General features: G+C 39.7%; 1 protein-coding gene and 1 long non-coding RNA gene across 8 annotated transcripts in view; one reads left to right on the forward strand and one right to left on the reverse strand.

Annotated features, from left to right (window-relative positions):
- Positions 1-2,147, reverse strand: part of TAF4B (TATA-box binding protein associated factor 4b) — a 132,202-nt gene extending 130,055 nt beyond the window's left edge. For 3 of the 7 annotated variants that reach the window (XR_010407276.1, XM_064577792.1, XM_064577791.1), the window contains exon 1: positions 1,334-2,145. Coding sequence is in view for 4 of the 7 variants with exons in the window: in XM_064577792.1 (XP_064433862.1) it covers positions 1,334-1,676 (343 nt within the window). In the remaining 3 variants the exon portion in view is untranslated. Of the gene's footprint in view, positions 1-1,333 lie in introns of all 7 variants that reach the window. The other 4 variants (XR_010407275.1, XR_010407274.1, XM_064577790.1 and 1 more) reach the window with 3 other exon arrangements.
- Positions 2,148-2,250: 103 nt separating this feature from the next.
- Positions 2,251-23,803, forward strand: part of LOC123852684 (uncharacterized) — a 39,844-nt gene continuing 18,291 nt past the window's right edge. The window contains exons 1-2 of the long non-coding RNA XR_006792976.2: positions 2,251-2,388; positions 5,278-5,415. This is a non-coding gene — a long non-coding RNA (uncharacterized LOC123852684). The remainder of the gene's footprint in view (positions 2,389-5,277; positions 5,416-23,803) is intronic.

The following is a 23,803-nucleotide window of genomic DNA, read 5'->3' on the forward strand; positions in this document are numbered from 1 at the left end:
CCCACAAAAGAATATAAATAATATAAAGGCACAGTATGCCTTCGATTTGTGATGAGTTCCCACTTACCAAGTTTTTACTCTTGATAGTTTCTGTATTTTAATACTTTTTTGATTGTTTCTAAACAATCTTCACTGACTAGACAGGAATTTAGTTTTTAACAAATTAGGAGGTGATTTCATTCAAAAACATTCATAACTACTTTGTAAGGATATGCAGGATGACAATTTAGAACTGGCAGAAAATGTATCCAGTGGCATACACAGCACAGCGCTAAGTTTATGTATCTCCTGTACCATACAAAACTGAAAGAGAACTTCAGCAGAAGTAGAGAACATTATCTTTCCACAATGTTCATGATTAAACAGAACATTAGCTACAAAACAGCCTCTGTCATTTTGCCAGGGGATACTAAAATCTTGAATCCAGTGCTTCACTTCTTTACCACTTTTGCAGGTCTGAGTTCCAATTACTGCTAAGCAAAATAAATAGAAGACGATATAATTAAGAGTAGAATTCACTCCAAAGAATGTGATATGTGCTTTTTTCCCCAATGAAATTCCAAGACTTTCAGTTGAGGAAAGAAAGAAGGTAGAACATTCAAATTTACAATATGCTGAATGATCAAAAAGCAAAATCTTTGCATAAATCATGAAACACAGCCCAAACATGTAAACCCTCGGATAAAAAGTAGTCACAGACTTATTAACTGTAGCATCACACGCTGCTGCAAATATAACAATCCCATGCCTCTGATCTGTCAACTCAGGCACTGCTCCCTATAAGAGGTATTCTTCTACTGAAAATTACAATCATCACACATCTAAAGATGGTGCAGGAAGCAGCATTATTCATTTCTGGTACTAGAAAAGCAGTGAACTTATTTTAGCTTGCTTATATTTAAAATTCTCTTTCGGCCTTAACACACAAGAACTTATTAAATAAACTTTTTAAAAAAAATATAGTTATCTAAACGTGTGGATATATAAATTGGTCTCTTCTCCACATAAAAATAAAAACTTTAGCTATATTCTACTTTCTCCCTCCTAGGAGCCAGTGCCTCAAAGGCCCTCTAAATATACCGCTCCAGCGTTTACTGTGTCACTTTGGTGTAGAAATTCTTTCCTTAAATATGGAAAGAACTATGCAGTAATGATTCAAAGAGGCTATATTAATTGTAAAGCCAAATCACTGCCCTGCAAAGTCGATTACGACAGGTTCTCTTAGCTGAGTTTTTTAGAGCTACCAGCAAGAAGGCACAATCCGGAGCTGCGACGTTTCCCGTGTCGCCGCTGGCTGGACCGATGGGTAAGCTGGAAAAGGTGATCGACATACCTGGAGGAAGCTGCAAATTAGCAGGCAACTGGATTGTTGTGGTGTTGGGGGCTTTCACAGCGACTATCTGAGGAGCAGGCAGCGGGGGGCCGCTGCTGAGTTTAGGAAGAGCACTGACAGGAGCCACTTTGGTCACCAGGGTCCCCACGGGGGACCGCAGGGGCTGGGACACCGTGGACTCCACGCAGACACTGACAGGAGCCTTAGTCACGGCGCCCAAGGCCACCGGGGTGCTCTCCACACGGACAGGCACAGTCCCAGCGGGGGCCATCGTCACGGTCCCGGAGGCGCTCACACCGGCGGGGGGGGCGGCGCCGGCCGGTTCCGTGAGGCCCGCGGGCATCCCCAGGTGGATCAGCGGCAGCTGCGACGCTGCCGTTCCGGGAGCAGAGGCGAGGGGAGGCTTGACAAGCGGCAGCCGACTCCAGAGCAGTTCCGGCTCCACAGCATCGCTAGGGAGAGGCGCAGGGGCCGCGACACAGAAGTCAGGGACGGGCGCCGGCTGCACACTGAGACCCGCGCGTCCCGGACCTCCCTCTGGTCCGTGCGGCCCCGGCTGCAGCGACACCGGCTCGGCCGCTCGCCGCTTCCTTAGCGGCGCTCACACGTGCGCCGGCTCAGCCGCGGAGCCCGGCTGCGGGGTTTCCGGAAGGGCGTCACTTCGGCTCCCACCACCCAGCAAAACTCTGCGCCCTGGTTCCCCCGCCAGAAGTTTCAAAACTACAAACCCGAGCGCCCCAAAGCCCCCTACACACACTCAGCGTGGCCCCGCCGCACGGCCACGCCAGCCATGTTTATATAGCCACGCGGAGACCTCGCGCACGCGCACAGGCCGCCGCCGCCGCCCCGGGCTTCCCCCGGAATCCGGCCCTGTCATTGGCCACAGACTGGAATCGCGCTCGTGACGTCACTAGGGACGGCTCCAGAGGGCGTTAGAATCTTCCCCAGCATCAGGAAGAAGGAGGGTCAAGTTGCCAAAAACCTACCACGTGGGAGGGGCAGACCGCACTTGGAGAACTGCGACATTCGGGTTCCTCTCCTTGGTATCCCCAGTGGTATGTTCCTTTAAAATCCAGGAGTGTAATTTCCACACGCTTTTACTTTGAGGAAAAAATGGGGACTGGCTTCAGAGAATGGTAACTCAGTAAGACTTAATCACGCGTCCTCTTGTTTTTCTGCGAGCTTTGCCCTAAAGCGTCGCAAAATGAGCATTACAATTGACATTGTGAAAAAAAATGTCCATTTCTTTCTTTTAAATGTTTCAGAATGGCGTATAATTTTATAGCCTGTAAAATATGCCTATTTTCCTATGACTTTAGAGTTGAACTGCCCCAAGGGAAAATCGTTTTCTTCCATTGGGCGGCTATAGATACCTCTTGTCACCTCTAAACGTAAATTGTTTACATTTTGTATCTCCTTGAAAACTGGGACAGTGTCTTTTGATTCCTACATTCTCAGATTCTAGCAATTAGATTTTAACTGCAATCCTAAATATTTGAAAAAGTGAGAAGTGTTTGTTAAAGGAATCAATTAAGTCCAATATACGGGAAAACTTGCTCCTTAGAGATCTAGTTAGAGAAGATGCCTTGATTTCAGGCTTTTGTCGGAAGATTATGTTTGTAGGAACCGACACTATAACTGAAGGAGATTTTGCAAGTGGGCAGGCAAGGTGATCTTTACAGCTGCTAGTTTTCTCCCTTCCTGTAAACTCCAATGGACAGGATCTACAGCCCTCACACTTCACTACATTTGCTGTCTCTCCCATGTCAACCAGTCCAAATCAAGAAACCATCTTATGATTCAAATCATTTACAACCTTCCCCATTCATGAAGACTAAATGATCACGTGGTCTCTAGAAAACAGTGGAGTTGGGGAGAGGGTAAATTTATGAAGGGCCCCTTGTGTGCTGGTCACTAAGAGGTATTTTGTTTTAACAGCCGTTTCATTGTATTGACTTAAAAACTGCAGTTAGAAGAGTAATTTTCCAAGGAACTGGGATCCAAAAGTCTGTATGAAACCAAAGTACATCTCTTTCCATTATCTCCACAAATGTGTAATTCATCATATATCCCATATGCCCCTGGCAAAATGCCTTGCATATAAAAGTGTTTAATAAATATTTGCTAGATGAATTAAATAGATCGATGCAACATTTTCAGTGAAGCAATAAGGTCTAGTGGTTTCGAATCTCAGATCTACTTTTTCCTAGCTGGGCAAATTGTTTAGCCTTGTTTTTTTCTCCATAGAATGTAATTCAATAAATACTCGTAGATGGAAGGCTCAGAGTTTGCTCTGAGGACTCTCCCTTTCTAAACTTTCATTAGACCCCACCCCCAACTCACATACTTTGTTTAGACATGTAAATAACCTCAATCAAGTTACAAAGAGGGTTGGCTGAGGAAGTACAGCTTTCTCTTTAAAGTGACCTTGGACATTTTGTTCTAATTGTTTATGTTTGCTCTATTATTTGTCTCATTGCTGGGAACTTTAATTTTCTAGTTGCAAAGAATATACTTTTTACCCAGCACAAGTAACTACTGTCCTGAATTTGGAGATTAGTGATAATTCTGTTTGCTACATTTCCTTTCTACAGAAACTTATACTAAAACAGGATATGTAGGGAAGCAAAATGCATTTTATCTCTCTATGTGAGAAAAGACAAAAATGCAGGGGAAGATTATACCTTGATTTTTATTATGTGTATCTGTTGAAATATTTGTAAAATTAAGGATGTTGAAAAATACTTATTAATTTACCTTCTGTCTTTGTTCAGGCTGCTGTAACAAAATACCACAGACTGAGTGGTTTTTTAAAAATTGAATTGTAATTTACATACAATATTATATTAGTTTCAGGTATATAACAGCAATTCAATATTTTTACACATTATGAAATGATCACCTTGAGAGGACTAGCTACTGTCACTATAAAGTTATTATAATATTAATGACTATTCCCTATACTCTAGATTACATCCCCATGACTTATGATTTATTTATTTTGTAACTTGATGTTTATACCTCTTAATCTCCTTCTCCTAGTGGTGATTAGGTGATGGGTGGCTTACAAACAGCAGAAACTTATTGCTCACAGTTTGGAAACTGGAAATCTGAGATTGGGGTGTTGGAATGGTCAGGTGAGGGCTTTCTTCCAGATCATAGACTTCTCCACATGTCCTCAAATGACAGAAGGAATAAAGAATCTCTCTGGATCCTCTTTCATAAGGTACAGATCCCGTTCATGAGGGTCCCACCCTCATGATTTAAGTACCTCCCAAAGGCCCCACCTACTAATACCATCACATTTGGGAGTTGGGATTTCAACATATGAATTTTTGGAAGACACAAACATTCAGACCAGATAGGACCTTCTAAATGAGGGACATTAATTCATTAAGTCATTAATTGTCCAAATACTCTGCTCATCAACTCAGGTAATGGAATAAAACTGTGAACAAACACAGAATTTATATTTCCAAATTTTAGTATTTTACACACATACATGAACACACTTTAATTTGGGCAAAACCAAAGGCTAAGGGTACAATTACCGGGTGGACAATGCAAATTACTCTTACTGTCCTTTTGATTTTCCATATGTCTACAGTCTCCTCAGAAAATGAATAGAAGTTTACTACTCCGTAGAATTTAAACAGGAAGGCTTCTTTATCTGTGAAATGAAATCAGCTGAAAACTCTGAGAAAACCTAACTATTTGGCTAAGATGGTTATGGCCTCAGCTTCAAATTGAGTCAGAAACCAATGGCCTCAAGCTCTATACCTTGAACCTGGTCCAGTATCTGTGCTTTTACATCAAAAGATTTAAATACTTTTCTGCTGTAGAACACGTTCCTACAACACCATTCTGTCATTCCTGTCCTCTTAAAGGAATGCAGCTTAAAGTATTAAGAAGTTTGACTTCATTAATGACTTCCATTTTTTTAGGCCTTCACTAAAGGTTTAATGAAGTCTGAGACACTTTTAATGCTCCTACAAAAAGTGGATACGTCGGAAAGATCCTATCGTAAGAGATGCATCACACTATGGAATATGAATCAGCTACTCAGATTTATACTTGCAGAGGTACGTTAATGGAAAAATGATTATGGTATATTGTTAAATGTAAAAAGGAGGTTATATAATAGTATAGAAAGAATGATTCCATTTTTTTGTAAACTAAAAGGAAAAAATTTAACCAAAAAGCAGGTAGATATATGCTCAGAAGAAAATCTAGATTATACCCCAAACTGTTAGCAGAGGACATCTGTTTGGAGACATTCTAAGTGATCATTTCCTGTTTATATTTGTGTCTTTTCTAATATATTTACATAATCAAAAATTAACACAAGGTTTTTCTTAAAATATATAATCTTAACAACAACTGAAATCTTTCAAGTACAGCTAAGTAGTCCCTGGTCTCCTCCCCATAGCACTCAGGAAACCATTGAACGTTATGAAGCTGGGAAACTATATTAACCTCCTTAAGCTATACCAGGCAGAAGCTTACGACAAACACTGCCCGAACCTAGCAAGATGGGTGTTTTCTAAAAGTGTGAATACTGCCTTCCTTTCATTTCATATTAAGTGTAGAAAAAGCAATGACTTAGTCAAGAAGCCATAATCTCAGAAATAATCTTTTATTTTCTAGAAGATTCTGCAATCACAGAACTTTTTACTTGTATTGTTGATTTTAGCACTCATTTTCTTGAATTATATCTTCTTAGATGATCTTCCTCCCCACTCCCTTCAGTCATTCATTCATATAACCAGTGTTCTCCCCCAGTGTTCATTGTACGCTTCCTGTGTGCTTGGCAGTAGAGAATATATAAGTGAAAAAAAGAAAAGACAGAAATCCCTGTCCCTGTGAAGCATACATTCCAGTGGAAACAGACAAATGAAAAAAAAAGTAAATTATAAAAATGTAAATAAAAAATTAAAAGGTAAATTATATGGTAGATTAGATGGTGATGCATGTCCTGCAAAAGGAAGTCAAACAAGAGCATAGAAAGTACTGTTGGTGATGGAAGAAGAAAGAAAGGGAAGGCAGCAAAATCACACTGGGCCTTGTGTAGGCCTGAGAAGGATTTTGCTTTTTACCCTGAGATGGAAAGGCATGGGGAGATATTGAGCAGCAAAGTAACATTATCTGACTTATATTTTCAAAACTTCACTCTGACTGCTCTATGAATAGTCCAAGAGGGCTAACTGGATAGGATAATTATAGGATAATATACCAGGATAATAATATAAAGATAATTGTAGAGAGACTACTTAAGGAAGCTACTGGAAAACCCAGGTGAGAGATGATGGTGGCTTAGACTAAGGTGGTATTGGGGTAAGTGGTAAAAAGTGGCCAAATTCTGGGAATATTTTGATGGTAGACCCAACAGGTTTTCCTGATGGAGTGAGTGTGAAGTATGAGAGAGGAGGTAAGGATGATTTAAAGGTTTCTGGCCAAGGCAAACTGGAAGCATAAGGGGCTGTTGATTGAAATAGGGATGACTACAGTGGTAATTGGGAAATCAGGTGCCCAATCTGGGATATCTTTATTTTATTTTATTTTATTTTATTTTGAGAGGGAGAGAAGGAGAGGGAGAGGGAGAGAAGGGGGGAGGGAGGGGGAGGGGCAGAGAGTATTATGTAGGGTTCAATCTTACAACCCTTAGATGATGACCTGAGCTGAATCAAGAGTTGGACGGTTAACCGACTGAGCCACCCAGGCGCCCCTGGGATATTTTAATTTGAAATGCGTATTATATATCCAAAGAAGGTTTGGGGTAGGCAACTGGGTATACAAACCCAGAGTTCGAGGAAGAGGTCCAAGCTGAATAAAAATATATTCACTGGCATATAGATGGTATTTTTAACATCCCTGGACTCATATGACCAAGGAGGAAGAAAGTATAAAGAAGAAGAGAAGAGGCCAGAGTCCTGGGTACTCTAATGCTAAAGGTCGGGTTGATGAAGAGGACCCAGCAACAAGAGATGGAGAATGAATTTCAATTTCCACTGATAAGAGGAAAATTAGGAGAGTAAGGAGTCCTGAAAGCCAAGAAATGGCCAAGTTTCAGATGAAGAGAGGGATCAACTGTGTCAAATGCCACTGATAGGTCAAGTAAAATGAGGACTGGTGATTGCCCAGTAAATACAGCAACACAATGTGAGGTCATTGGTAGCCTTGATAAGAGACGAGTCTCTGTGGAATGTGGAGATAAAAGCCTGATTGGAGTATTTTCAAGAAAGAATGGAAAGAAAGGATTCGAAGACTATGTGAAGTTTTGTCGCAAAGTGGGGCAGGAAAATGGGGCAGTAGCTGGAGGGCATGAGGTCAAGGTAGAGGTTTTCTTTATGATAACATCATACTTATATGTTGATGGCAATGATCCAGTAGGGAGGGAAATTACTGATAGAGTAAAGAGGGGAGACTTGCTGAAGCTATGTCCTTGAAGGTAAAAAGGGATGGAATCTAGTGCACAAGTGGAGAACTTTAGCTTTTATAAGAGCAATAGACCATTCATCTATGGCAACAGAAGCCAACACAGAGTTCTTGGCCACAGACACTTGTAGGTAGATATTTGTGATGGTGGGAACTTGTGGAAATTCTCTTCTAATCTTTCTCCCTTCCTCCAACCCAATCCATGTCCCTTATAGTTTCTAGAACAATCTTCCTAAAATGCAAATCTACTTAGGTAGCTCCCACTTACAACTTTTTCACTCACAGGCTAAAATCTCAAACAGCTAGCATGGCATACAAGGTTCATTATGACCTGGCACCTGCTGGACTGCCCAAGCGATCTCTGCTATGTTCCTGTGGGCACCTTCCACTGGCACCATAGATAACTACAGAAATTCTGTAAATGTCCCAAAGTCTCTGTCAGCGTCATGCCTATTCATACATTGCTTTACCTCCCTTCGAAGACTTTCCCCATTTGAAACTCATGTTATACCTTACCAATTCTTATTTGGCCTTCAAAAGTCTATAATCTACACTGGATGAATTTATCGCCTCTCCTTCTTCTCCCATGATATTTATTATATTATGGTCATTTCAGTTGTTTTTCTTGCCTATCCTATCTCATTAAATTGTGAATTTTCTTCATAGTTGAGGTCATGTTCACCTCAGAACCAGAAGAGAGAACCTAATACGTAAGTAGATACTTGACAAAGAGAGTACTTTTCTGACTCCTATCCTACTCCCAACCTCTAGACTGGCACCTAGGGACAGGATTTTGTCTCGTCTTTGGATCCCTGGTACACATTGTATTATATGTAATACAATTCTCCATACAGTAATAGGAAGTTCGTATTTCAGCTTTCTGTTCTCAGTCTGTACTTTCTTTGGGTGATAACATTCACTTCCATGACTTAATTTCCATCTGTATGTTTATGACTTTTGGATCTATCTATCTTTGGCTCAGATTTCTCTTCTGGCCTCCAGTCTTTTTTTTTTTTTTTTTTTTTAAGATTTTATTTATTTATTTGAGAGAGAGAATGAGATAGAGAGAGCATGAGAGGGGGGAGGGTCAGAGGGAGAAGCAGACTTCCTGCTGAGCAGGGAGCCCGATGTGGGACTCGATCCCAGGACTCCAGGATCATGACCTGAGCCAAAGGCAGTCGCTTAACCAACTGAGCCACCCAGGCACCCCTGGCCTCCAGTCTTAATATAGACAGCCATCTACTATCTCCACCTGGATGTTTCACAGGCTCAAACTAAGTTTATAATCCTACCTTCAAGCCTGCTTTTTCTCCTATAATCCCTATCTCAGTGAGACAATCAATGTCCTTCCAGTTGCCTAGGATGTAAAATTAGGAATTGACCTTGACTTTTCCCTCTCTTTCACCTGTTTCAGTGAGTCATAAGATCCTGGCAATCCTGGCATCATATCTATTAATATAATACCTCTGGAATTCATCGACTCCTCTCATTCCACTGTCACTCTTAGTTCAAGCCCATGTATGTTCACTTAAACTATGCTAACTGGGCTCTCTGTATAACTCCAGACTGCTCCTCCTTTGTTCTATTCTCTGGTCTGCAATCAGAGAGATTTTTGTTCAAAATGTTCCTTTAAGCATTAACATTATAATTATTATCATCATTCTTTGGTTTAGGATTATTTTTCTTTCTTACTGAAAGGAACCTAAAAAAGAAAATAATTTCTATTTTTAACTATTTATAATTCCATCATTTCAGCTGAATTCTCATTTTTGTATATTACTTTCTAATCCTTGTCCATTATGCTTGCTATTATGTGAAGTATACATATGGTTTTCCCTATAATTTAGAATCAACTATACCTAAATAATTTTCCATGCCTAAACTAAACATTTAAATCAGGTCATGTGCATAATTTCATACTTCTAAAGTGTCTTTATAATTATCATTTTATGCATAATATTTATTAAACAAGAACACATAATTGCATGTATAATTTTGAATATGATGAAAGCTACAAAAGAAAAGAAGAAGGTACTTTGAAAGAAGATAATGGACAGGGTCTAATTTAGCTACGGAGTTAGGGAAGTGTTCCAGGAATTAAAAGAATGCCCGCGAGACTGACAGAGAGCGAGCCAGAGGAAGAGTTTCCTGAATGAGATTGGAGAGTCAGAGTGGTCATATGATGTGCAAATGAAAGAAATGGAAATATTTTAAGCTGAGGAGTAAAATGAATTTATTCACATTTTAAACTTTTTATTTAGAAATAATTTCAAACTTAGAGAAGAGTTACAAGAAATGGCATTTATAATTCCCATATCCCCTTCATCCAGATTTATAAATTTTAACATTTTGATTTCTTTTATCAATTGCTCTTTCTCTGTGTGTGTACGCATTTATATACACACACACTCATCCTCATTACTCACAGATTCCGTGTTTGCAAATTTACCTACTTCATAAAACTTACATAAGTGGTGCTCTACAAATCAGTACTTAACAGTACTTTCGAGGCCTTTTACAGGCACATGCAGAGCAGCGAAAAATCTGAGTTGCCAAATACGCATGTTCCCAGATGAGGTCAAACAAGGTGGTGCTCTGCCTTCTTGTTTCAGCTCTCCTACTGTAACCAGTTGTCCTTTTTGCTGTCTACTTAGTGCCATGTTTTTCTTATTTTTGTGTGTTCTGTTGGTGATGCCACTGCTTAAAATAGCCCCCAGGCATAGTGCTGAAGTGCTGCCTTGTGTTCCTAAGCACAGAAAGGCATAATATGCCTTACAGAGGAAAATATATATGTTAGACAAGTGTAGTTCCAGCATGAGTTATGTGCTAGTGTTGTAAGTTCAATGTTACCGAATAAACAACATATTTTAAATAAGGTGTCTTTAAACAAAAACACACATAAAACAAGGTTATGTATTGATGGGTAGAAGAAAATGTTATGACCAAAGGTTTACAGGAACCTAACCCAGTACTTCCCCTAGGAGTCATGGTTGAATATTAGCTAATTTAGTGTTTTGTAACTTAATAGAACATAACTACCATAAATCATGAGAATCGATTCTATATATGCTTTTTTCTCTGAACTACCTAAAAGTAAGTTGCAGCCCTGCCCCCTTCTTTCAAATACTTCATTGTGTATTTCCTAAAAACAAGGACATGCGCGTACATTACCAAAGTACAATGAACAACATTAGAAAATTTAACATTGATACAATTATTTAGTTAACAGATCTTAAGTCAACAGGTCTTTTTCACTTTTGCCAACTGTCTCAGTAATGTCCTTGATAACATTTTTTTTCTAGTCCAGGATCCAATCCAGAATCATTCATTGCATATAGTTTTATCTCTTTAGTCTCCTTTAATCTAGAACAGTTCCTCTCCCTTTCTTTGTTTTTCATGATACTGCCAATTTTGAAAAGAATGGGCCATTTGTTTTTTAGAATGTCCTCAGCTTGGGCTTGTCTCTTGTTTCCTCCTGATCATATTCAGGTTAACATTTTGGTAGAAATAGTGCATGAGTGAGGCTATTCTTTATATCACAGTAGGAGACACATGTAAGTTTGTAAGTTTTATTATTTACCTTAAATTTGACTGCTTGTTTATGTTGGTATAATTGGGGTTTCTCACTGTAAAGTTACTGTTTTTGTCTTTGTGATTAATAAGTTTGTGGAACATACTTTGAGACTATGTAAATATCTTGTTCTTCATCAAACTTTGACCTTGGCTGAATCAATTATTACTATAATGGATGCACAGTGGTGATGTTTTAAAACTCATTTTCATTTCTTTTACTACATTATCAGAAGTAGCTTCCCATTTCACTTATGTAGGTATCAGTATGAATTTATGCATTCTTTTTTGGTCAGTGGGCTATGACCAGTTATTACCATGATTATTTTGATTCTTAGATTATCCCAGATTTGGACAGTAGGATCTCCTTTAAATTATCTCCTATATCCTTTTCATAAATCCCCATGAATTTCTGAGTAACTTATGTTCTTAAAAAATCTTTCTAGTTATTATGCAGAGAATGGACTTAGGGAGGCCACAAGAAGAAATAAACTAATTAGATGGCTCTTGCAGTAGGCCACGTGAGAGACAAGGGTGGCTTGAAATGGGGTAATGATAGTGGATATAGAAATAGGGTGTTAGCAGTGCACAGATTTGAAGGTAAAAATCTATGGATTTTTTGTGGTAAATTGAACAAAGTAGCCAAGGAACTGAGAAATATTATGTTGCATTTTTTTTTAAGTAGGCTCCATGTGGGGCTTGAACTCTTGACCCTAAGATCAAGACCTGAGCTGAGATCAAGAGTCAGACACTTAACCAACTGAGCCACCCAGGCGCCCCAGACTAAGAAGTGTTAAGAAGGACTCTTCACATTTCTAGCTTGAGAAACTGGTTGGATGGTGATCTCATTCACAGTGATGGGGAAGACTGGAGATGGAGCAGCCCTGATGGAAAAAATTGAGAGTTCAAGATCAAGAAAGATCAAATGGAACTTGAAAGTGACACACAAGCTAGCTGTTAAATTACCTTTCTGCCTGCTCTTCCTGGCACAGTATAGGTTGTACTTGAAGTAATGGGACTGGATGTTATCACCAAGGGAGAGGAGGTACAGTAAAGAGAGAAGAACCTACTTCAAACCTCAGCAGTCAGTGGGAGCATAGAGAACGAAGCCAATAAAGGGAAGGAGAGAAGAGGAAAGACTGGAGAGTTAGAGAAAACAACCCAAAAGAGTTAAGTCAAGAAAAGGTGTTTCACTAGATGAAATGCTGAGAGGTAGTGAGACTTCAGTCTGTTTCTTTTGGAGTGATGCTTTATGAAGGCAGGGATCTTTTACTGTTATTCACTGCTATGGCCCTGTAGCCTGGAACAGTGGCCGGCCCATAAGAGGTATTTCATAAATGTTTGTTGACTGAATGAATTTGTAGATCATGTATTTTCGTGGTACTATTGCCCTGATTAGAGATAATCTCCAGAAAAATACTGAATAATTACAATGATATGCTTCCTAGTCTTCTTCTTCTTTTTTTGTTTTTAAAGATTTTATTTATTTATTTGACAGAGAGAGAGACAGTGAGAGAGGGAACACAAACAGGGGGAGTGGGAGAGGGAGAAGCAGGCTCTCCGCTGAGCAGGGAGCCCGATGCGGGGCTCAATCCCAGGACCCTGGGATCATGACCTGAGCTGAAGGCAGACGCTTAACGACCGAGCCACCCAGGCGCCCCATCATTTCATTTTATTTTTTAAGATTTTTTATTTGAGAGAGAGAGAGTGATCACACGAGTTGGGGGTAGGGGCAGAGGGAAAGAGAGAGAATCTCTAGCAGACTCCTCCCTGAGCTTAGAGCCCAACAGAGTGGAGTCAGATGTGGGGCTCGATCTCATGACCCTGAGATCATGACTTGAGCTGAAACCAAGAGTTGGACACTCAACTAACTGAACCACCCAGGAGCCTCTGCATTTCATTTTAATTACATTGTTAGCTGATAAGGTGTGATCTCCTCCTCTTTCTTTGTATTTTTAAAGGACCTTCTGTATGAGAAAAAAAAGGGATTTCAAGTTTTGTTTTGTTTATTTTTATTTAACATCAATTAATTAACATAATTTATTTTTAGTTTCAGAGGTAGAGGTCAGTGATTCATCAGTCTTCTTTTTTTTTTTTAAGATTTTATTATTATTTATTTATTTGACAGAGAGAGTGAAAGAGCACAAGCAGGGGGAGCAGCAGAGGGAGAGGGAGAAGCAGACTCCCTGCTGAGCAGGGAGCCTGATGCGGGACTCGATCCCAGGACCCTGGGATTATGACCTGAGCTGAAGGCAGATGCTTAACCATCTGAGCCACCCAGGCGTCCCTCATCAGTCTTATATAACACCCAGTGCTCATTACATCATATGCCCTCCTTAATGTCCATCACCCAGTGACTCCATCCCCCCACCTCCTCCCCTCCAGCAACCCTCAGTTTGTTTCCTGTGATTAAGAGTCTCTTGGGGTGCTTAGGTAGCTCAGTCTGTTAAGCGTCTGCCTTCGGCTCAGGTCATTATCTCAGGACCCTGGGATCAAGCCCTGAGTTAGGCTCTCTGCTCAGCAGAGAGTCTGCTTGTCCCTCTCCCTCCGCCCCCACACACCCTATTTGTGTTCTCTCTCTCTCTCTCTCTCTCAAATAAATAAAGAAAATCTTTGAAAAAAAAAGTGGCTTATGGTTTGTCTCCCTCCCTGATTTTGTTTATTTTTCAAGTTTTTTTTTAAGATTTTATTTATTTATTTGTCAGAGAGAGAGAGTGCATGCACAAGCAGGGGGGGAGGGGCAGAGGGAGAGGGAGAAGCAGGCTCCCTGCTGAGCAAGGAGCCCAATGCAACGCAGGGACTCCATCCCAGGACCCTGGGATCATGACCTGAGCCGAAGGCAAACACTTAGCCGACTGAGCCACCCAGGTGTCCCAAGATTTTATTTATTTATTTGTCAGAGAGAGAGAGTGCACAAGCAGGGGGAGCGTCAGGCAGAGGGAGAAGCAGGCTTCTCACTGAGCAAGGAACCCGATGTGGGACTCGATCCCAGGACCCTGGGATCACTACGGGAGCCCAAGGCAGATATTTAACCGACTAAACCACTCAGCCATCCCTATTTTTCAAGTTTTTAAGACTTAAAAATTGTCGACCATACTGTCTCCTATAGCTTTATACATTTTAGATCTGGATTTAAATTCAGATTTGCAATTTGCATTAGTATATCAAAAGCTATGAGAAGACTTGCAATAAAGCATCAGTTTTCAAACTGATCTTGGAAACTTTGACACTATCAAAACTTTTTGAGGACCCCCCAAATCTTTTGCTTATCTGGATTATATCTATCAATGTTTACCATATTAGAAATTAAAAGTGAGAAAATTAAATTACTGATATATGAGTCCATTTAAAAAAGACTTATTATATGTTATGTTAGCCAGGGTCTAGTCAAGGGACAGAGATCACACCAGTTATTTGAAGAGGGCAAATTTAATAGAAAGAATCATTAGCTAGTAGAAGGTAAGTAACTGCTACAGTGTGTAGAAGAGGACTCTAAGACATCCAAGAGTAGCAGGTGCAAAAACAGCCTTTACTCCCTCCAGCTAGAGGGAGAGTTAACATTGAAAGAACCAGAAGAGGGACTTCCCTTTGGCTGAGATTCAGGCCTCCTTAAAGAGAGCATGGAGCACACAGCCTAACAGTGAAGCAGAAACTTGCAACAGGAAATGGGCCATTCATTGCTGGTCTATGAAGCCACTGACTGTGGGGTAAGCCTGGCCTGAGGGTGTGACTGGAGTTCATCTGCACTGAGTAATAGTAATAATGGAGTACCAGAATCTGTAAGCCAAGCGTCTACCTGCCATACGGCTCAGCAGTATCACTTCAGTGCCCTCTATTGACGAAGTGTAGCATGTCACCAGCTGGCAAAGGAGAAATGTTTTCAAAGTCAGTTCTATTATCACAAAAGAGGGCAAAGAAAGGTGGATTTGTGGCTGAGAGATAAGGGACTAGCACATGTATTAGTATAAATATTTTAAATAAAAAAACAACTATTTTTTTTTAAAACCGTGAATGTATAACATTGTTTTATATTTTTACAAATATCTTTAATGTCTGGCTTAATAGAAAACAGCTGGATTTTATATCTACTTTGCATTCAGTTTGCTCCAATATGTTATTTTGGTTCATGTCTATGAAGAAAATCTGGCCTCATACAGATAGGGAGTTGGAAAAGGGAAGAGTATTTTAATAGTCTTTTCAGATTGTTGGGGACATTCTTCTTTGATGCTGCATCAAACTTAACAAATAGCAGTTTTTAAAGTTCAGTTGCAATGTGGAAGTCAAAATCATATCAGTTAACTTCTCATACTTTCTTATAGTCAATTCCATTGATTGCATTGGACCTCTTCGAATGGATCTTTTACCTGTGTACCATGTTGCTATATTGTGCATGTCTTTGGAGAATATTGGTTCTTTGAGTTACTCAGATCTTCCAAATGTTGACATATTTCATTATACAATATCAAAAAGTCTTGTTTCTCAATAACACCACCAGCTCATCAGCTTTATGTATTGGGAAGCTGTCAATCTCTTAGTAGTGTATACAGGTCTTCCAAAATTCTAATTTTTGCTTGAAAGTTGAACTTTGTCATTGGCAATAAATGCTGTCAATTGTTTGTCTTGAAGTGACAGGTTTACTATTTTCATTTTTGAGAGAATGGTTGCTAAATACCCAAGTCTGAAAAAAAAAATAGTTTGCCAGTATGTTTCAGACAAAACACAGTTTGTTTGTAAAACATAGTTTCTTCCTTGAAAGAAATGACAGTCCATGAAAAAAAGTGATTAGTTCAGCTGGCAATTCAAACAGTTGAACGAGTGCTTTTTCTCAAGTCAATTATCTTACTTTGGTAAATAGCAGAAGTACTTTATGTGTAATTCTTACTTTATTACACAGAATATTTAAAAAACATGCAATTTTTACTGCTTCATCAAGAACATTCTTTTTTAAAAAATATTTATTTATTTGAGAGAGAGCACAAGCCAGAGGGAGAGACAGAGGGAGAAGCAGACTCCCTGCTGATCAGGGAGCCCGACACGGGGCTCAATCCCAGGACCCTGGGCTCATGACCTGAGCTGAAGGCAGACGCTTAACCCACTGAGCCACCCAGGCGCCCCTCATCAAGAACATTCTTAAGGGAAACTCCCTTGAAAAAAACAAAAGCAAAATGTAAGTGTATGGCAGTAAAGAATACAATGACTAGGTATAGTTTGGTTTCACTGCCCTGATTTGTAAATGCTTCAGCAGGTTTACCCACCACTACTTTTGAACCATCAGCAGAAATGTCCACACTGTGAAAAAAGCAAGCATTTTCTACTTCAATCAGGTTAAAATCTTTTTAGAGACTTTATTTAGTGATCATTAAATTGAGGCCCCAAACTGTAAAGTTACAGTTCTTAAGCCAGAGATGCTCACACTCTAGTAGAAGATACAAGTATGAAACGATTACTGAACAGTATGAGACAGGTTGCAATAAAAAGCTATGGAAACAGAGAGGTAGGTCTCTAATCAAACCTTAGGAAGGGCTTCTTCGAGAGGACTACCTGTGGTAAGTCATAAGAAACTTCCAGTGTCAGCTCAATCAATGAAAAGGAGAAGGACAAAAGTCTTTTCAGTGAGCAGAAGCCTGTGTGTGCTACCCAAGCCAGTCTTGATGCTTATGGTGGTCACTGGTCTGAACAGTTACTCTTTGCAGTGTTGAAATTGGGAACCTTGGAAAAGGAAGGGAAGTTAACTATGGAAGTTAAAGCTACAAGAGATCATAATTGAAGCGAATGCTAGAGAGGCCATAATGCGCATGTATAAGCTAGAAGTTATGAGGGAAAAGGAACCATGAGTTAACATAAGCAATGAGTTAAAGAAATAAAATGAGGCTGAGAGACAAAAGAGGGAGAAGAACATAACAGTTGTGCAGAAAGGAACTGATCCACTTACTGCTTCAACATTAGAGTTAAGACCCAAAAGTTCTTGATGTGGACATTTCTAAGGCTGCCATTCCTAGGAGGCAAAGTGATGCTATTGTTCTGAGTTTGGTACTCCCCCATGAAAGCCCTAATTTCCTTGTATCCTTCTGGAGTGAATCTTTGTTTCTTTTAACCAAAATATCTCAACTAAAATGGGCATAGACAAATCATGACACAATTGGCAAAATCCAAGTATCATGTTTGAATAAAGTGCCCTTGAATTATCCCTGAATTTCAGTGCAGCCAGGCCAGCCTGAAATGAATGATACTCACATGTTATATGCATTTCAAAGACAGAATTGTAATTTACAAACAAATACATCATTTGGAGAGCTTTTCAAAATCTCTTTCCTGTTGTTTTATCCATTATCAATAAATATAACATTATGCTAGAATAAGATAATTTTAAAAATATATCATCTTAGCCAGTAGTTTCATTTATTTTTTAAGTAAGAAGCATGGAAACAACTAGTAGTTGACTTGGGATTTTTTAAAAGACTTATTAATTTACTTTAGAGAGAGCGTGCACATGTGTGTTCGTGGGGGGAGAGAGGCAATAGTAGAGGGAGAGAGAAACCCAAACAGACTCTGCTGCTAAGCTCAGAGCCTGATGCAGGGCTCAGTTCCATGGCCCTGGGATCACAACCCAAGCCAAAACCAAGAGTTGGTTGCTCAACTGACTGAGCCATCCAGGAACCCCATTTGACTTGGGATTTTAAAGTTTTAATTTAAATGAATGGCTCTATACTATTTATTAAGTATTTATTAAGTACATATGATATGGTCAGCACTGTTATAGGCCCTGGCCATTTACCAATAATAAAACAGATGTGGAACTTACAATTGTAATGGGGAGGGGCAGTCAGTAAACATATACAAAACATATTTAATGTGTTGGGTTTTGGGGGATGGGTGTTCTATTTTATATGTGGTGGTGAGAAAATGCCTCTCTGAAAAAGGTGACATTTGTACAAGTGGAAGGACGTACAGAAGCAGGTCATGCCCATATAGGGTGGGGGTAAAGTGATCCAGGCAGAGGACCCAGTTAGTGCCAAGGCCCTGAGTCAGGAGCCTGCTCAGGGTATGTGAGGAACAGCAGAGAGGCCAGTATGGCTACAGCTGAATGAGGGAGGACAGCAATGGCCCAAATGGCAAGAGATGAAGCAGAGAGGTGTGTGTGGGGTGAGGAGGGAGATCGCATAGGCTACATGTAGATTTTTCCTAAATATTAAGCTAATGGGACCTAATGAGTTCCTAGGTGATGCCAGTGCATCCTAGGCATCGCCTGGGAGTGTGACAGAAAAGACTCTTGGGCTCCACCCCAGACCTATTGAATCAGAGCCTGTGTGTGTGCATAACATATGTGCAACACACAAACATATACAACACACATGTAACACACATGTGGGTATATAACAACACATGTATATACATATAACATACATATAAATGTTAAAGTATGAGAAACACTTGTTCAGTTTATGTGAGTTAACTGTCTTCCTTAACAAGAAATAAGAAACCACAATTAGCGCTTTTTCTTTAATTTCCAGATAAGCTTGAATTTTTTTATTTCTGCAAAAAACATCATTGGGATTTTAATAGAGATTGCATTGAATCTGTAGCTAGCTTTGGGTAGTATTGACATCTTAGCAATATTAAGTCTTCCAATCTATGAACACAGGTGACTTTCCATTTGTGTCTTCTTTAATTTTTTTCAGCAATATTTGGTAGTTCTCAGTGTGTAAACCTTTTGCCTTGTTGGTTAAATTTATTCCTAAGAATTTTATTCTTTTTGATGCTATTGTACATGGAATTTCTTAATTTTCTTTCTGGATTGTTTACTTTTAGTATATAAAACTCAACGAAATTTGTTTGTTGATTTTTTTATCCTACAACTTTTTTTGGTACTCTAAAGATTCCATAAGAAAAAACCAAAACTGTTAGAATAAACAAATATGTGCAAGCAGGGATAATTTTACTTCTTTCTTTCCAATTTGGATGCCTTTTATACCTTTTTTTTTTTCCTTCTTGCCTAATTGCTTTGGCTAAGACTCCAATAAGCAATACTGTGTTAAGTATAAGTTGTGAAAGTGGCATCCTTGTCTTTTTCCTGATCTTAGGGGAAAGCTTTCAGACTTTTACCACTGAGTATGATGTTAGCTTTGGGTTCTTCAAAAATGCCCTTCATCATGTTGAGGAAGTTCCCTTCTATTTCTAGTGTACTGAGTGTTGGCTTTTTTTGTTGTTGTTTGTTTGTTTTGTTTTTAATCACAATTGATCCCCCAAACTCTTTCCCTATTTGGTAGTTTAATGCAGATGGACACACAGAAATCTTGGGAATGTTTGAAAATGGCATTTTGGGGCACTTGGCTAGCTTAGTTGGAAGAACATGTGACTGTTGATCTCAGGGTCATGAATTTGAGCCCCATGTTGGATTTAGAGATTACATAAACAAACAAACAAATCTTAAAAAGAAAATGGCATGTTGAAGGTGGCAAAGCCGGAAAATGGGAAGACTCTTGATTCCTAGATTTTTGCTTGGAGGATTGCTATCAGCAATGGGATTTTTTTTTTTTAAGATTTTATTTTTATTTTTAAGTAATCTCTACACCCAACATGGGGCTCAGACTTACAACCTTGAGATCAAGGGTCCCAAGCTCTACAGGCTGAGCCAGCCAGGCACCCCAAGCAATGAGATTTATCATTAAGAAATAAACTTCTACTGTGTGGATTCATCCATTATAGCAGCCAGCATTGCCCTAACACATAAGCAAAAGGGTAATTTCCCAAATATATAGAAAGCTGTTACTAAAAGAATGAGGAAAAAAAACCCCAAAATCCATTGGAAAAATTAGGCAGCAGATATGAACAATCAATGGAAGGAAAATTCAAAGGCCTTTAAATGAACATGAAGATGTTCAACATTGGGGCACCTGGGTGGCTTAGTCGTTAGGCATCTGCCTTTGGCTCGGGTCATGATCCCAGAGTCCTGGGATCGATCCCTGCATCGGGCTCCCTGCTCAGCAGGAAGCCTGCTTCTCCCTCTCCCACACACCCTGCTTGTGTTACCTCTCTCGCTATCTCTCTGTCAAACAAACAAACAAACAAATAAATAAAATCTTAAAAAAAAAGATGTTTGACATCATCCAAAATAAGAAAAATGCAAATAGACTATTGGGATTTTTTTTAAAGTAAAAATGCAGAAAGTATTGCAATTTCATCTACTTATTGGCAAAAAATGTTTGAAGCACTATTGTATCAGTTTAGGTTCAATTAAAGAAGCAAAACGACTATGATACAGAATTGGCAATTTTCTATATAAATTAGACCCCATGCAATTGTGGGAGTTGATAGAGAAGTCTATGCAAGGCTGTTGCCTCTGTGTTGGGCCTGAAAGCTCTCTGATCCGCTCAGCCTGGTAGTCAGGAAGGAAAGTTAGATGTGAAGAAGGGAGGGTGAGAATAAACTGTAACCCATGAAGGCAAATAGTACCCTCATTTATCTTTTACCACCTGCACCCTTGTGATGTTGTGACCTGCAGGAAAAGCTGGTGACCTTTGCCATGAAGCTGCATGCATGCCTTGCCCAGTTAGTTCCCAAAAAGTCTGAAGGAAAGAACCAGCAGGATCTGGAGGAACTCGAGTAGCTATGGTCCTGGATGCCTTCCCACACTAACAAAGTGGGCCAGTAAACCAGCATTCTTTGTGAGAGGCTACAATGCTTGGTGCTCTACATTGAGTGGCTTCCCTTCTGCCTTTCAAATTTTGTATAAATTTCTCTTGTGGCCAACTCAAGCTGGGAACCAGAAAGGAAAGAGAATTCTGGGAAACAGTTTCGGGTTAGCTGAGTTGACGCCATGCAAAGCCAGCACAACTACAATGGGAAGGTGTAGAAAAGGAGATTCTCACTCACTATTAGAAGAAAGATAAAATTGTAAAATTGTGTAGAATATGTTTGACCCTGCAGTTCCAATTCTAGTGATTTATCCTGTAAATATACTTCCACATATGTGAAATGACAAACAGAAGTTTATTCATTGTAGCATCTGCAATAGCAACACTATGAACAGTTCAACACTATGAACATGTTCATCAATAGAAGACTGGTTGGTTAATAATCTATTGTGACATCTATACATTGGAAAGAATGATCCTCACATGAGAAGATCCTCAAATATAAAGTGAAAAAAGCAAGATGTAGAACAATATATAGTATGGTACCATTTGCATTAAGAGATAGATTTGTTTGTATATGTATAATACATCAATAGAAGTATACTGAAAACATCAGTGGAAACATACTGATAATATGGTTGCCTCCAAGAAGACCTTAGTCACTGGGGGACAAAAATGAGATGGAATATTTGATGATACAATTAAAAAAATTATGTACTGTGTGAATGTATTATTTCTTCAGAGTAATAATTTAAAAGATCCTTTCAAGGAAATTATTACATGCATTTATTTCTTCATGTTGTTTCCGATATATGCCTTTTGAAATCAAGATTTTAAGAAAATTCTAGTCACTGTTGTCTCTATGATACATAAAACACAATGCACCTTTATAACCCTCTATTAAAAACGCAGTGAAAAACCTTGTAACTTTTAATCAGATGGGGCATTTTTCTAACCCCTCAATAACTACTGACAATTTATGTGGAGTTATGATAAAGTAATTGCTGGTACCAGTTCGTTTACCTTGTTCTCCTAACAGAAGTTGGGCTCCCACCAGAAGTACCATACTCCTTCACTGTCCTGAGTTTTGCAACAACCATTCCCTTGCTTTTCTTCAGTTTTACCTCAAATGTTATATCTTTTAAACACTATATTTCGCTTTGTAGGTCTTGAGGCTTTCTCTCTCTCTTTTTTTTTAAGATTTTATTTGTTTATTTATTTGACAGAGAGAGACACAGCGAGAGAGGGAACACAAGCAGGGGGAGTGGGAGAGGGAGAAGCAGGCTCCCCGTGGAGCAGGGAGCCCGATGCGGGACTCGATCCCAGGACCCTGGGATCATGACCTGAGCCAAAGGCAGACGCTTAATGACTGAGCCACCCAGGCGCCCCAGAGGCTTTCTAGAAACATTATGTTGTGTATCTTTTCTCACAATTGGCTTTCGTTTTTGCTCAGTGTGATGTTTTTAGGTCTACCCATATTGATGCATGTAGCTATAGTGACTTTTCCCCTGCTGTATGGTATGCTACCGTATGAATACAGCATAATTTATTCATTCATTTGTTGATGAACATTAGGTTACTTCATATATATATGTATATATATGTTGCTATCACAAACAACATATGATTATTTTTATGCACATATGCTAGAATTTCTGTAGGCTGTATGCCTTGGAGTGGCATTGCTGGCTAAAGGGCACATGCCTTTTTGACATTACTAGATCTTACTAACTTGCTGCCCAGAGTATCTGGCCTAGTCTACAGTCCTGATAGCAGTAGATAAGAGTTCTTGTGGCTCCAGGTGCTCACCAGCATTTTATACAGTTATTTTTTTATACATTTTTAATTTTTGCCAGTCTGATGGCTGTAAAATAGTGTCTCACCATAGTTATTATTTTTTAAGATTTTATTTATTTATTTGAGAGAGAGAATGAGATAGAGCATGAGAGGGGGGAGGGTCAGAGGGAGAAGCAGACTCCCTGCGGAGCAGGGAGCCTGATGCGGGACTCGATCCCAGGACTCCAGGATCATGACCTGAGCCGAAGGCAGTTGCTTAACCAACTGAGCCACCCAGGCGCCCACCATAGTTATTTTTTTAAAAAACTTAGGGATGCCTGGGGGGGCTCAGTCAGTTAAGTGGCTGACTCTTGATTTGGGCTCAGGTCATGATCTCAGGGTGGTGGGATCAAGCCTCATGTCTGGCTCCATGCTCAGTGTGGACTCTGCTTCAGATTCTCTCTCTCCCTCTGCCCCTCCCCCTGCTCTCTTTCTCTCTCTCTCTCTCTGTCTCTCCAAATAAACTCTTAAAATTTTTTTTTATAGAGAGAGAGGGTGTGTGTGTGCATGAGAGGGGGTGTGGGAGGGGCAGAGGAAGAGGGAGAGAATCTTAAGCAGGCTCCACCCATTTTTCTGATGTATTTTCATTCCTTTGAATCAAAAGTTCTTTATAAATTCCAGACACATAGCTTTTATCAGTTGTATGTATTACAAATGTCTTCTCTCATTTTTGGCCTATCTTTTCCTTAAGTGGTAGCACTTTTTGTATTTTGTTTAAAAAATCTATGTTTTTGTTTTTGCTTTTTGTTTTTTTTAGATATTTTATTTATTTATTTGACAGAGACACAGCGAGAGAGGGAACACAAGCAGGGGGAGTGAGAGAGGGAGAAGCAGGCCTCCCGCCGAGCAGGGAGCCCGATGCGGGGCTCGATCCCAGAACACTGGGATCGTGACCCGAGTCGAAGGCAGACGCTCAATGACTGAGCCACCCTGGCGCCCCTAGAAAATCTATGTTTATACCACCAAGGTCTTAGAGATATTTTCCTGTATTGTC

Source organism: Mirounga angustirostris, unplaced genomic scaffold, assembly GCF_029215605.1.
Source record: "Mirounga angustirostris isolate CCGP_5_RB_7025 unplaced genomic scaffold, mMirAng1.0.hap1 SCAF_14, whole genome shotgun sequence".
NCBI classification, from domain to species: Eukaryota; Metazoa; Chordata; class Mammalia; order Carnivora; family Phocidae; genus Mirounga; species Mirounga angustirostris.